The sequence below is a fragment of the Magnolia sinica genome, chromosome 8 (assembly GCF_029962835.1).
Source record: "Magnolia sinica isolate HGM2019 chromosome 8, MsV1, whole genome shotgun sequence".
NCBI lineage: Eukaryota > Viridiplantae > Streptophyta > Magnoliopsida > Magnoliales > Magnoliaceae > Magnolia > Magnolia sinica.
Window position 1 is genome coordinate 12860286 of NC_080580.1, and position 14972 is coordinate 12875257.

The 14972-nt window shown below is 38.5% G+C and overlaps 1 protein-coding gene across 1 annotated transcript in view; it reads right to left on the reverse strand.

Moving 5' to 3' along the window:
- LOC131252909 (E3 ubiquitin-protein ligase PRT6-like) overlaps positions 1–14972 on the reverse strand; it is a 34833-nt gene that overhangs the window by 2680 nt on the left and 17181 nt on the right. The window contains exons 2-4 of the mRNA XM_058253689.1: positions 11322–12431; positions 8663–9933; positions 8389–8529 (exon numbers count right to left, since the gene is read on the reverse strand). Of these exons, the coding sequence (XP_058109672.1) occupies positions 8389–8529; positions 8663–9933; positions 11322–12431 (2522 nt within the window). The remainder of the gene's footprint in view (positions 1–8388; positions 8530–8662; positions 9934–11321; positions 12432–14972) is intronic.

Consider the following 14972-nt stretch of genomic DNA (forward strand, 5'->3'; position numbering starts at 1 on the left):
TCCCTCCTCCATGCCAAGCCAAAAAAATAAGAGACAAGGATCTTCGATAGTCCCCGGCATCACCCACAAAACTTTGAAGAGATCAAGAAGCCGCTCCTAGACCTTTTGTGCAAAAGGAAAATAGATGAAAAGATGATAAACTGACTCCGCATCTTCCATGCAAAGCACTCAAATATTGGGAAGCACCATCGACGTTTTATTAAGGTTGTCTAGCATTAGCATTCTTTTCCTCCCCACTGGCCAGGCAAAAGTCAAAACTCTTGGAGGACCGTCATAGAACCAAGCCTCGAATGTGCAACCTCTACTCTCTCCTATCAAGGAATTACGGAGCATCTTATAGAATGAGCAAACAGAGAAACAACCCGACTTGTCCATCGTCCATGCCATTGCAACCCTCTCCCTAAGGATGGGACAAGGGCACACTCTTGAAGCCTTTTCTGAAGCATTACAAACTCATCCACTTTCTCATTCGACAAATTCCTTTGACAAGGGGGAGTCCAAACAACTGTCTCTGAATAAAGAGAATCAGAGAGCAATCGAAACATCTCTTTCAGGTGAGAGGCAAGCTAACCTTGGAAACTCATTCCAAAGAAAATTCCCCCCAAGCCACGCATCCTCCCAGAACTGAATTCTCTTCCCATCACCAAGAGAAAAGCTAATCCCTTACTTAATGTTCACTCTACGCTAGAAACTGCCTTCCACAGCCTTGACAACCTATTTAACGAGGAATCCCTAACCCGCCATCCCCCTTCTTGATACCCATACTTGTAAGTTGTAATTACCTCTTTCCACAAGTTCCCTTCTTCCTACCGGAACCTCTACCACTTGCCAAGTAATGCAAGGTTCATCTTACCCAGATCCCAAATGCCTACACACACACCCTCTTCATACGGCTTGCACACCTCATCTCATTTCAAAAAATGGAATTTTTGTTTCGCTTTTGAGCCTTGCCATGGGAAGTCCTGTCTCAACCTCAATTTTGGAGGGACATTAAGTACAACAAAAAATTTGACAAAGCTACTTTAATTAGCATTAAATGGCTTCTGACTAATATTAAAGCCTTTAGATTCTAAAACATCCCTCCATAGTTTTAGCTTAGCATTTAACCCCTCCCTCATCTAGTCAATAAAAAGTACGTCATCTACAAACAATATACACCAAGGGATCTCTTGTTGTAAATGCGCCATTAACTCATCCATAACCAGTGCAAAAAGGTTCAAGCTCAATGCTGACCCCTAGCAAGCCTACAATATTTGGAAACTCACTTGTCTCTCCACTAGTAGTCCCCACATTTGTAACCGCTCCTTCATACATATCCATAATCATTTTAATATATCCTCTTGAAGCTCCTTTCTTTCCCAACATCCACCAGATTAACTCTAGGGATTCTATCATACGCTTTCTCTAGGTCAATAATGTCCATGTGGGTAGACCCCTTCCCTCTATATTTCTCTATCAGTTATCTAAGCAAGAAATAGCCTTGGTAGTCAACTTTCTTGGCATGAAACCAAACTTATTTTTTGACACATTCGTCCCATGCCTAATCTTTGCTTGGTCACTCTCTCTCAAAGCTTCATAGTGTGGCTTATAAGTCTAATCCCATTATAGTGCAGCTCTACATATTTCATTTATTCTTATAAATAGGTACCAGGGTACTTTTCCTCCTTCCATGTGACATTTTCTTCGATCTCAGCACGGCCCCTTAATGGAAGTAGCAAAGAAAAGCCCTCCACCAACAGCCCAACCCCTATGGACACAATTCATTACGCAAGGGGTGAGCCCAACATGGGCTCGATTAGATTGTATCTTGGTCAATGTGGAATGGATTGCCTCGACATTTGTCATCTCAGAAGAGGCGACTCCCATATCAGACAATTGGACTATTAGTAGAAATTACTGAATTGATCCTCCCCTTCATAAGAGTAGAGCTGGACACCGAGTCGAGCTGGGCTCAGCTCGGCTCGATTCAATTAGTAGCCACCCCCAGCTTCAGCTCGACTCGACTAAGTGACCAAGCCCGTTTGGACAGCTCGACTCGGCTAAGTGACCAAGCCTATTTGGCCAGCTCGACTCGGTTCGATCAACAACTTGGGCCAGATCGAGTTGAGTTCGAGCTCGAACTTTCGAGTCGAGTTCGAGTTCGAGCTCGAGTTGAGTTTCGAGGTCGAGCTTTCGAGTTAAGGTTGTACTTGTCATAACATTCAATCAATAACGTAGTAAAACTGAAGATAAAAAAACAACTTACAAACTAAAAAGTAAAAATATTCTAATTACAAACAAGTTTACGACAACATTAGATGCGTTTCTTTACCATCGTTATTTACTGCAAGAGATGAGATTAGTTTGCTAAGCTCAAGTTGCTATCCAATTCCTCAAATACGTACTTATTCACCTCTCCTGAATCAAAAGGTGAAGAGAGCTTTTCATCGTGCTTTTGTATTGTTTAAATTAAATTGTTCAAACTTTCTTTGTGAGCAGATTTATATGTAGTTCCCAACACATTGTAAACTGTATCAAGACCAGATGGAAACTTGCATGGTTTGTTACTCTTTCTTCTTTTTATTTGTGCAGTTTCATCTTGCTGCGGCATCATGTTGTCTTAGAGGACATTCTTGGTATCTAGAAGCCTCTTCCATATTACGTTTGAAGGCGAGTTGGAATTGTCCCTCTTCCAATGCTAATAACCTAGCTTCCTTCTCTACCTTAGAAAGTTTGGATGATGGGTGAAAGGTTTTTTATTTGAATCAATAAGGGCCTGAAAAAGAAGTTAAGATTTCCTTTGGGACTTGAGGACACGGTTTTGCATCTCCACCCCGACATGATAAGTGTAACGTGAGCCGATTAGTTTTATTAACAAACTTATCCCCACACAAATAACACAAAATCTTCAATTTTTCAGACTTTGGAGAGTGGACTAATGAACCATAGCCCCAAACGTCGGTCAATGGTTCAATTGAAGACATAAGTACACTTTATGTGTTGGAGAAATTAGTATTTTGGCAATAATGAAATATGAAAAACAGAAGCAAAAAATGGAATATGACAAATAAAAACAATAATGAAATATGAATTATAACATAAACAAAAACATAATATGAAAATGAAATAAAAGCCATTGTTTTATTGCACTTGCAACCTCTATAACATTACATACAAATACACGTTACATCAGTTTCAAGTTTTAACAAATTAATAATAATTTTTAACCTAACCTCATTCACGTTGTTGTAGTTGGTTGTGCAGTCTCGCCTTGAGACTCGTTCTCCTCCTCATCCTCCTCCCCAATATTAAAACTATTACCTCCTCAAATCAGACGCAACCAATCTTATGTACAAATTAATGCTTTAATTGTTTTTGGTGAAAGCGAGCTTCGATGCTTGCTCACGACTATACTCCTCGTGCTAAAAACATATTCTAATGTCACCGTTGAAATCGGAATTGACAATATGTCCCGTGCAATCTCCGAAAGTGTAATGTATTTTGTTTCACTAACTCTCACCTTCCACCACTCTAAAACATCGAAGTCTGAATCCTGACGTTATACGATTAGCTCTGTAAGATACAAGTCTAACTCTGATTCTTTCGTCTCATTATCTGAATCTTCTTGTGCTAAAAAAGATATGTATTCATTGTCGAGCATATTATCATCATTTATAGAAATACCAGGAACTCTAACTTCTTTATCACTTGATATGGTTGTGTATGCAGTGTACAATTCTTCGATTGCGTCACGAACCTTAGAGGTTTCGATTATCGCCCTTTGATCAAAATAAATCTTCATAAAAATGGACTTAACATAATTCATCTTGCATCAAGGATCAAGAACAACCGCTAAGGCCATTAACAAATGACATTCGTCCCAGTAATTATCAAACTTCATTTGCATATCAAGTGTCATAAGTTGTAGAAAATCTGAACCCTCACTGACACTTTTTCTTAGGGCTTCCTTGATATTCTAAACAGATAGAAGAAACATATTTGTTGTAAGATACTTATTTCTAGAAAATATTTTCGTGTAGTCATAAAAAACCTTAAGAAACTTGCAAACTTTTTTTTGCTTTGCTCCAATAATCTTTAGTAGGCAACCAAGAATACGTTCTATCATGCGCCACATATTTAAGGAAATGTAAATTCCAATTCCATGGTCAAATCCAACATTTCAAAAGTCGAATTTCAACATGTATATACATCTAACTTCAACATTTTTTGAGTCTTCACATTCAAACATTGGATTATATCACTTCATATACTCAATCTTGAAGGTGACCCTGTTATGTATTTTACACTCTTTCTTATATTCTTTATACTGGAGTCAATTGTTTTCAGTCATTCTTGTACAATTAGGTTTAGTATATGGGCACAACACCTAACTTGGAATATTTTTTCCTAAAAAAATAAATTGCCGGTTGCCTTGAAATGGTTACATAAGAATGAAATTACACTGTCATTTGATAAAGCATTATTTAAAGTTATTGAAGAGATTTTATTTTCAATAACCTAATCTCGTAGACAGTCATATATGCAATCTGAAATAACTAAACCAATATAAGGAGGAAGGTGGCGGCAGTTCAAAATTCTCTTGCAAAGTATCAAATCTTCATCAACATAGTGTGTGGTTAATGAAATGTATCACTTTCTTTGATTAGACGTCATCCATAAATCAGAAGTCAAACTTATTCTTGAGACGGATGTCAAAACAGTTTTCAATTTTATTTTCTCACTTGTATACGTCTTTATGCACTCCCTCTTCATAATAGTGCGAGAGGCCTTCTCAACCTGAGGATTAAGGAATTTACCGTATCCCATGACAACTTTCCTCTCTACCATTGTAAATGGTTTTTCATCAACGATCACAAGTCTTGCATAGCGCTCTTTCAGCTTTTCTTTTTCAAACTTATGAGTGGAAAGTTTACCTTAAGACTCATCCCCTTCAGACTAGGTAAATGAAAACAGTTGTTGGCCTCGAATTGAGATTTTTAGTCTATTTGAACAACTTTGCATGTCTGTTTAAATAAGTAGTTGACACCGCATGATTCTTACTGTATAATGATTGGCAATGCATACATTTAACCTTTAGCACACCATTAACTAAAACATCTTCAAAATCATCTTACACAGCTGATCTTTTATTTCCTTTGGTTACAGTTGCAACTAAACCCTCTCCATCCATAATAAGAGAAGATGTGGCCGATGCACCGGCACTGGGGGTAATTGGGACTTCCTTACTAGCCATCTATAAATATAATGATAGGAAACGAACTTTTAGGCATTTATCAACACAAAGTAGTGTTTACTTAAATGTCCTCTAAATTTTCTAGAATTGCCTAAGTGTCTAAATCAGTCACCCATTCGATGTTGAATATATTATAATGCTTTCATTTTTCAATTTAAATTCCACGCCAAAATTTCGACATCTCCTCTTATCTCTCCAGATATATTAATTGTGTATTTGATTCCCACATCAACTATCCACACAGAGTGAGGATATTTGATGACGGAAACAAATGCAAGAAATATATCCAGAGAGAATAAGGGAGAAAACCAAAATAGGCATATGCATTTAAATTATAATAAATGAAAACATTTTTATCTATCCAACATTGAACTGTTAAAAAATGAGACAATTTGAGAATTTTCATATCTCCAAAAACACACTGAATCTGTCTGGTAACATAGAAATCCTCAAATGGGCAACTAATTATCCTATACTACAACAATAAAACATTAAAAAATAATCTAACTGATTGAACAATAACAAATTAATAATAACAAAAAATTAACATTAATTTAACAATGTAACATTTAAAATCTCATAATTGATAACTAACAATAACATTATAACAATATGTGAATCACATAACTAACATTACCAATCCAACATTAATATATATATATATATATATATATATATATATATATATATATATATATATATATATATATATATATATATATATATATATATATATATATAATATTTAGATTATACAAATCCATCCATGATCCATCCATCCAACCATACCTCCCATCCATCTCTATAGGGGTTCTAGAATTTTTAATATATATATATATATGGATTTTTTATGAATAATATATAATAGAGGGTTAATGGTTTTTATTAAGTAATATATAATATATATTTTTAAAATTATATAACATATAATATATATTTAATATAACAATATAAATATATAATATACATTAACAATTTTTTGCACCGACCGGCGATCGGGCTGTCATGGACAGCGGGGTGGCCATAGCTCGGACGAGTTTGATTTTTTAATAGGTGTAATATGTTATATATAATATATATTATAATATATAAATATTATTAATCGGGCAGCCATGGGTGTCTGGCTGAACACCCAAAAATCATGAGAAAAAGGGAACAGAGTTCGATTGTTTACTGGATGGACGGGTAAGGCAGTGACGGGCCGGGCAAGGCAATGTAGGGGAGAGCAGAGCATGGCGGTGAGCCGGTGATGGACGGGCAGGGTAGGGGCAAGCAACGAGTAGAGCATGGCGATGATGGACGAGCAAGGGCGAGCAAGGCAGGCAAATGAGTAGGGAGGGCTGGAAGAGTGGCTTGGCTGCTGAGAAGTGAGAAGAAGGGTGGGGGGGCTCAAAAATTTTTTGAGCTCAAATATTCAGCTCGACTCGGCCCGAACCCAGTTTCAAGTCGAGCCGAGTTTTTTTGAGTCAATCCGAGCGAGTTAATCGAGTTAGCTTAGTTCGTGTCCAGCTCCACGTAAGAGACTTTTTTTTATTATTATTTTATCATAGTGAGTCCTATGGTGAACAAAAAGATGGAAAAAATGACCAACATCAAAGTTGGAGGTTAGGATTAGGAACAACCCTCTCAACCAAAATAAACCAATGTCTCCCATGAACTTCCAAACCTATAATCGTATACCATCTGGTCCGAGGGGCTTTCCTAACTTAATCTTTCTCAAAGCTTCTTTCACTCAAGATATTCTAATCCTACAAAAGCCTCTATAGCCTCCAACCTCATTTGAGTTATTGATTCCTTCTATCCCTAAGCTCTTGGAGTGGTTGTCATTTGAAAAGTTCTGGAAACAGCTTCTCCACCTTTCACTAACCTTATTGGCTTTAACCAACACCATCTAGTGATCGCTCTTAAGACATCTAAATGCAATCTTAGTCCTTAGCCTACCTCTTTGCAAGTTTAAAAACATCTCTCTCACCTTCTCAAATGATAGGGAGGAAATTAAAATCCACCACTAGTTTCACGACCTGGCCAAGAGAGAAAGCCTCAGCACATTTGGAGTCGGATAATTGATAGGCCCAAAAACTTGGCAAGAATTTTACCATTGCTATCCAGAACTAACCCCCTATGCCGCTGACCTCGGGTTGCCGAAAGAACTGTCCAAATTTGCCTTGAAACCTCCAACCCGTGAGGTGTCCAGACAGTTGCAACCTTCCTACAGGTTTGACTGCACCCACACATTTCATTTATCAGAACAGAGGATGAGAAACCATTGAACCTGGGGTCAGCCCCGGCCCTACCTGCCAAAATGATGAAAATCTTTGAAACCACAATCCCACCGTCACAGCTTTCTATTTGAAAATACGACATCTGCGCTGAAGCCAAATGGCGCACATGGTTCATGGGCAGTCCTGTTCCAAAGCGCACGTCGTAAAGGTCCCAGCACAAAGGCAATCCAGCTACCAACAGTCTCCTGCACTGGGATAGGGAAAACCCACCAGATCCCCAATTTCAATAGGACCCTTCCCCAAAGAAAAAGGGCAGTGAAGGAGAAGATGGGTTACTGATTTCTCACTAGCATGACACAGATTGCATCTTTTAGGAAGAGCCATGCCTCTGCACTTACGGTTATCAATCGTAAAAAATTTCTCAAGGCTTGTTATCCACAGGAAAGCTCTTATCACCCATGCTGAATTAGAAACTAACTACTTAAACAGTTGGGATGGTAATCAATTCCAGTAAAATAGATGATATGTATGTATGGTTAAATTTTCGAATGGCCAGGTATTAACTAAATGTAGCCAAGAAATCCAACAGTTGCAAATTCCCATTATTGTGGATGAGGCGGGGATACTATTACGTATACCAAAAAATAGGTCCAGGTTATAGACTTCCAATCACATGTAAAAGAACACATGAATAGGCAAGGTCCTCTTGAAAACCTTTTTTTATGCTTACATGATCAGAAAATTCGTAGTCCTAAAATGCGGTGCTCATATGTAAGCAAAAAGAAAAAGAAAAGAAAAGAAAAGAAAGAAAAAAGAACGAGAAATAGCAGACAAAAGGCCATATGCAAAAATACCTACACACATGAATACATGCATGCACGCACTACAAAACAACATCTTGTGCTTCCAAAATGAGATTCAAGAGCCACATACTTGTTAGATTGTTCAAGATTTAGAGACAGATAATCCAACAACCCAAATCTTTCTAGAATCCTCTTAACAAATAGATCTGGTGGAGCTAAAGCAGCACAGCATTGCAACAGAAATAGATCAAACTCTAATCCTTCTTTCCACCTGAACAAAAGAAGCAACAAAAAAAAGCACCCACAACATTAAATCCCTCTTTCAAGAAAACAGTGTTAAAAACATTACTGGCACCGTGTTGGGAAATTGGAATTACGTCTAGCAGAAGGAATCAACAACTTACCAAGGAGCACAACGATACCACTGACAACTTAATATGACAGCATCACCATTCTTTTGCCACATGCCAGCATGCACCTGAGCACAAAATACCCTTAACCGTAGGGGATGCTCCATCACAAAGGCAGAAAACCCAAGTGGATGGAAACCCTCAAGAACCTGCTCAAAGAAATTGTGATAGCATGCAGATAAAGGCCCTGTAGGAATGCCATTCTTCATCTCTGTGAGCCCAGGATCACCACAGCTTCTTCTCAACGCCTTCTGCAACAATTGTGAGAGCAATCGATGCAAAGGAATGTGAAAAGATATTTCTTGCAAACTGACATCATATGTTATTTCCGGCCATTCTTTCAAACTCAATACACCCAAGGTATCCACTTCCATGGCACGGTCTGTCTTGATGGTACTATCATAAAGATCTCCCAAACTGGAGCAATTTTCAAACTCCAAGTCGTTCACATCCATTGGGTTATTGTCCTGTGGTGGTGCTGCACTCCCTTCACTTTCTGATTTAGCATTCATATGAAATCCACCATAAACAGCCAAAGAAGAGCCAAGCCTCCCATGAAACTCAACTGAACCAGTCAATCTACTTCTAGACCTATCTCCTTCAGGCATCGATGTTGTCAGGTAACCCCTCGTGACATTTCTGCCCTTCCTGATCTTCAATAATGATTTCCTCAATGTCGATGTATTATAACGAGTATTGCTGTTAGTACCAGGAGATGAAGAATCCAAGAGCTTCTTTAGTGCAGCATCATGTCCTAGCCAATTTTCAATAGCTTTCAGGCACTCAAAAATCAACCATGTCACAGGCCATGGAACAGAAGAACTTGTACCAAAATTTATGTCTGTCACCTGCGAGATATGACTTAATGAACTGCTTCTCCCTGTCATACTACTTATTGAGCTTTCCTCCGAAAGTCTCCCCACTTTTGCATGTCGCAGGCTATCACCATCATCCAAATCTTGCATGATCTCTTCAGCATCATCGAGAGAAAATGCTCCGGTCACCAACAGAGAATGTATGTTCCCAATAGAATTCCCCAGCACGAAAGGTGCATCCATGTTCTCATTTTCCTCCTCTAAATGAAGGCCCGTTACTCTCTTTTGAGGGTCCATGCCTTGCACAAGAGTCAAAACTTCCATCCAAGTTCTGGAGAAGTCAGGCATCTCCTGAATCACATACTTGGGAACTTCAACATGGCTCATTATATAGTGAATATCTTCAACCAAACGAAGAGTCGTTTCATATAAACTTGCCCATCTGCTGACCTGCAAGAGTGTCAGCACAGCTGTTTCATCCCATGATAGCACAACCATCAAGAACTTCCGGAAGCATAAAAAGACAGAAGGAGAAATATAGCTTAAAGCCTGCAGACCCCAAATACTTGGGACAAGGCTATGATGATTATGATTTATTTATTTATTTTTGAAGAATAATTTTTTATTAATAGCAAATGGGAAAAAAAAAAGAAGCAACGAGACAGCAGAAAAGATGAGCAGACAAGGAGTGCCCCTCTCTTAACTCCCTCATTTCCAAGAGAAATGACTATCTGATTAGCGTCCCTGTGAATAACAGAAAATAAAGAATGATTGTTTGTTCTTAAATGATGCCATTAACAATAACCGCTTGAAGCTTACAAAAAAAATAATAAAATCATCTGTAGAATTCAATTGATCAAATAGTCCAAAAAAATTCAATTGATCAAAAAGATGTAGCATTCAAATACAAAGACATGAACTCCACTTGAAACATGTAGATGAAAACACAAAACTGAAGAAAAACAGCAGCAATTTGTGTTTTCCATTGCACAAAGCCTTGTGCTTACCAATATGCAAGCTGATGAAATCACATGCAAGGTTTGAAATTGATGCGTTATATAACATATCATTCACCACTGTTACTACTATGAATCACTCTGTATCAGGCTGTTTTGTGCCAATTACCCTTACTGTTCATGGACGATACCAGTATGCATGAGGCGATATGTACTTGTTTGGCCAATACTTTAAACCTTGATCACATCATAAATGTGTGCATATCATGGATGAGTTTAGAAAGAACATTAAAACACATCAAAACACAAGTTCAACCACTCACTGATGCATGACAAAGACTTCAGTGTAAAAACCATGTGATGTTTGTGATATGATATCTGATACATGCATTGGAGGGCAATGGCCAAAGCCAAAGGGTTAGGATGGAGCCTGAACATCAAAACTACAGTAATAATGGCCAGATCACAGCACAGGTTTGATAAGTATTTTTAATTGAGGTCCCGAACCAGAGGCCTGGCCCATTGATGACTGAAATGGGTTGGAATTTGAGGCCCAATTGATCAAAGGGCTCAACCTGGGTCTAACCAATAGGCCTGAATTAATCAATGGGTCAGACCTGGGTCTAACTCATATTCTCAGTTAAATAAATGGCCCACAGCAGCCTGAACCCATCCCATACTACAACCAGCACCAGCAGAGTGAATACTCCTTCACTGATCCCAAAATACACCGAAGAAAATTCAATACGTAAATTGCAACACCCTAGGTATTAACAGCATAAACTTCCAAAATGCATCTACTCCTGAGTGGCAGAAAGAAGACTACTGATTGCCAATGGATGATTGGAGCAGAATTAGGAAGAAAAGACAGCAACATCGTACCTGTAAATAACCTTCTTCACTGACACAAGAAAGAAAAAGGCCGCTCAAACATCCCAACATAACATTAAGCAGGTCCAACTCCCTCACAAGTCTTGGAGTTAGAGTCGACACAGTGAATATTTGCACAGAGAAAGTCACTAACGGAGGATACTTCTTGAAAACAGTATCACTGCACTCTTTTATGGCTTCATTTATGATCACGGTATAACAATTTATGAAGACTTTTGCAAATTCATACTTAAAGACAGGCTCACCAAGCAATTTCAATAGCAATTCAAGGAGCTTCTTGGCAACTACTTTGGACAAGAACCACTCTGCCTTCACGAGAACATCCAAGAACCCAATTGACAGAAGCATCCGTTTCGAAACAAAACAAAGAAGACTCTCACTGTGCTTGGAAAAACCAAGCAACATTTCAATAGCTGCCAAAGACAACTCATTCGCAGCCATTGCACGTATATAATAGTCACCATCTCTAGGTTTCGCCTTAGCAGCAGCCTTCGCTGACAATAACTTCTCTTTCCAACAAACAAGAAGGGCATCAATGACGGGCCCCACTGAGCTCGCAATCTCCTCCGGGAGCCTTTGTATCTGTTCCAACCCTTTATGCTTTGAACAAAAGCCCACACGTTTCCATGCTGTCACATCCCCACAGTCACAGCATCCTCCTGATGTGTGCACAATTGAATAGTCATGGTCTTTGTGATTGCCATTCTGGAAACACGAAACGCATATTACACATGTTGGGTCGTTCTCACATGTTCGACAACGGTATGCAATGTTGTTGCGCCCCAAAACGGCTCCACACAGGCCACGTTGGCCTAAACCCCCTTTTCCCAAACTCTTGAGGAAAGCTCGGGGTTCTTCCTCAAACATCAGCCACTGCAACCACACAAAGCTTTCACGGAACTGCTCTTTCATACTTGGTCCCTTCAAGCTTCCACCAGATTTTATTTTGGCCGCTTGGAGCGCCTCATGTACATCCTCATCATTAGGTAATATAGCAGACACCAGTTCGGGCAGCAGGGACTTGTTCTCCTTTGTGAAAGCCACTAAACCCGACTGCAGATGATCTAACATCTCCTTGGGAACATCACACAGTTCAAGTCTCTGGTATTGCAGTTTTAAAAATAATTAGTAAATGAATAAACAAAATATGGATTATAAATGATTGATTCATGAATAATAGATTAGGGTGTCTTCGGGTGTACAACTGACAACAAATTATCACATCCAAATCTCACACACGATCCATGGGGACACGTGACATGTGCCTGACATATTGATGGCTCATCTCTAAGCATCATCATGGTTCGGCCACAGCCTTAAGAAAAGGACATATCATAACATCCTAACCTTCCGAGTAGATGACTTCAGATAGGAAAAAGTTATCTCTTAGAGAAATGCCCAAATGGCTCAAATTCAACAAACAAAAGTCATCCATTTGAACCGTAAAGATTGTCCAAGAGGCACTGTTTTGGGGCTACAGCCCATCCATGAGGATTTATTATTATTATTATTTTAAAATGATGATGATATTTCACAAAACAGGCTGAAGCCTAAAAATTTCCATGCATGTACTAAGGAGTCCCCGTCAAATTTGCATGTGGTGTTTGCATCTACATTATTGAAATAGATTGTAGTAACTAAGTTGCAAAAAAATGAAAGTAGATGTTCGAGCTCATTTTTACCCTTGGGAAATTTAGTCGGCTCTCAGTATTATTGCAATTGTTCTTGTTAAAAGTCCAGTATAAGATAAACTCAACCAGAATTAGGCATTAGCTATTCAACCAAACCAAACAAGCACAAACCAAAAATTGGCAGGAAATTTATTTATTTTTTAAATAAAATTTATGGTCCTTCCAAATTTTAGTCATGGTTCTAAATATCGTCCGAAACCGAGTCGACTGTCAGTTGAATCATTCGGTTTAGATGGGCAACAAACAAGCCACTGGACCGAAATGGGCTCGGAACAAGACTGAAATGAACCAAAACAATAAACTGGGGCAAGTCACGCTCGAAACTGCTATTTAAAACTATGATTTCAATGCATAACCCCCAAATTTGAGCATTTCCATTTATTGCAACTCAAATATCAATCAGGCGTCTGTAAGTGAGAAAATTTTGGGTTTAGCACATAACCCAACGCATGCGAGCAAAGAGAACTGATATCATCTGCTTGTGTAGCATTTTGGATTAATCATCATCGGTTCTTTTGTTCTCAGACTAGACTCCTTCGCATTTGGCACTTCTTCGTTTTTTTTTTTTTTAGAAAGACAAGATATATCCCATTTGGCACTCATGTACACTATCCAGAAAATCCAAATTGTGAAGTGCACTGCGGGTGCAGCATAAGTCAAAAACCAAACAGATTAAGAAATCCAAACCATTGTATTGATGGGTTTCAAATGAATGGTTAAGCGTAAGGTAATGTGAAGTCCAAATTTGTAGGGAAAATCAGATGGGTACTATCATCTTCTTTGGGTAATTGTTGGGTTATGCAACATTCATAATTGGTTCAGAGATTTGGACAATCTAGATCGCCCCACAACTACGCCATGTGGTTGGCAGAAGAGACACTACCATTTTTTAAATGGTGCTAAACCACCACAAGAGTTTGGAGCCTTCTTCTTTTGTGAGAAAACTTCATCATTGAAAAAAGTTGTGGAAATAATCCTGCATTTTTTGCAAATCGAATTTTGGGCTTTTTAAAAAAATTATTTGAGTCGTCAATTTATGGCAGAGTCAAAATGATTCTTCAATTGATAAAAATTGTTTCCGCTCTAACTACAGATAAACTTGTCAAAATAAAAACTGGATTTTGGTTTTGGATTAATCCAATATTCCGCCAAAAAGAGTCCATTAAATTAGGAAGAAAGAAATAAGATAACAGAAAAATGCACCAAAAGCACAAAATGATAATAAAATAAGGCCTCTCCTGTTTGGCTGTAAGCTGTAAATGATTGTCTGTAAATTGTTTAAGTCCTGTAAATGGAGAGCCAGTCTTTCCATTCATAGCCGTTACGGTGTAAACAGAGAGCCTGTAAATGAAATCACAGCTTTTTGCCTGTAATCCAGATGGGGCTGAAAGCTGTAAATGATTTACAGCCTGTACATCATTTACAGGCATGCTTCAGCATCCAAACGCAGAATGGTTTACCTGTAATCATTAGCCCCATTTACAGGCATCCAAATGACCCCTAAGAGAACGCTTGTTGCAACAAATATCATGATATTTGATGATTCGTCGGTTAATTTGGTTCAAAATACCATGAAGTTTCGGGACAGCTGGTGCAACCAAACACACCGTCAAATAAAACCCTTACACACATATTATTAGTGAAATTGAAGAAGTAAAAGTTTGCTGAAAATTACGAAAGAACTAATGAAAAAATACTTGTACCCAAATTCTGCAAACATAAATATGAGAAGATGAGCTGGTGTAGAGAGTGAAGTGTATGTGAGTGATCCAGTATTCAAACCCTGGTAGTGTTACATATGCATGTGTGTGTGTGTATATGTATATACACATATATGTATATATGTAGGGAAAACGTACTATGAGGTCGATTGCATGGGAAGCTTCCCATGAGTTTGAGCTCTGTGGGCCCCACCGTGATGTGCGACAGACATTGATGCAGGACATGGAAA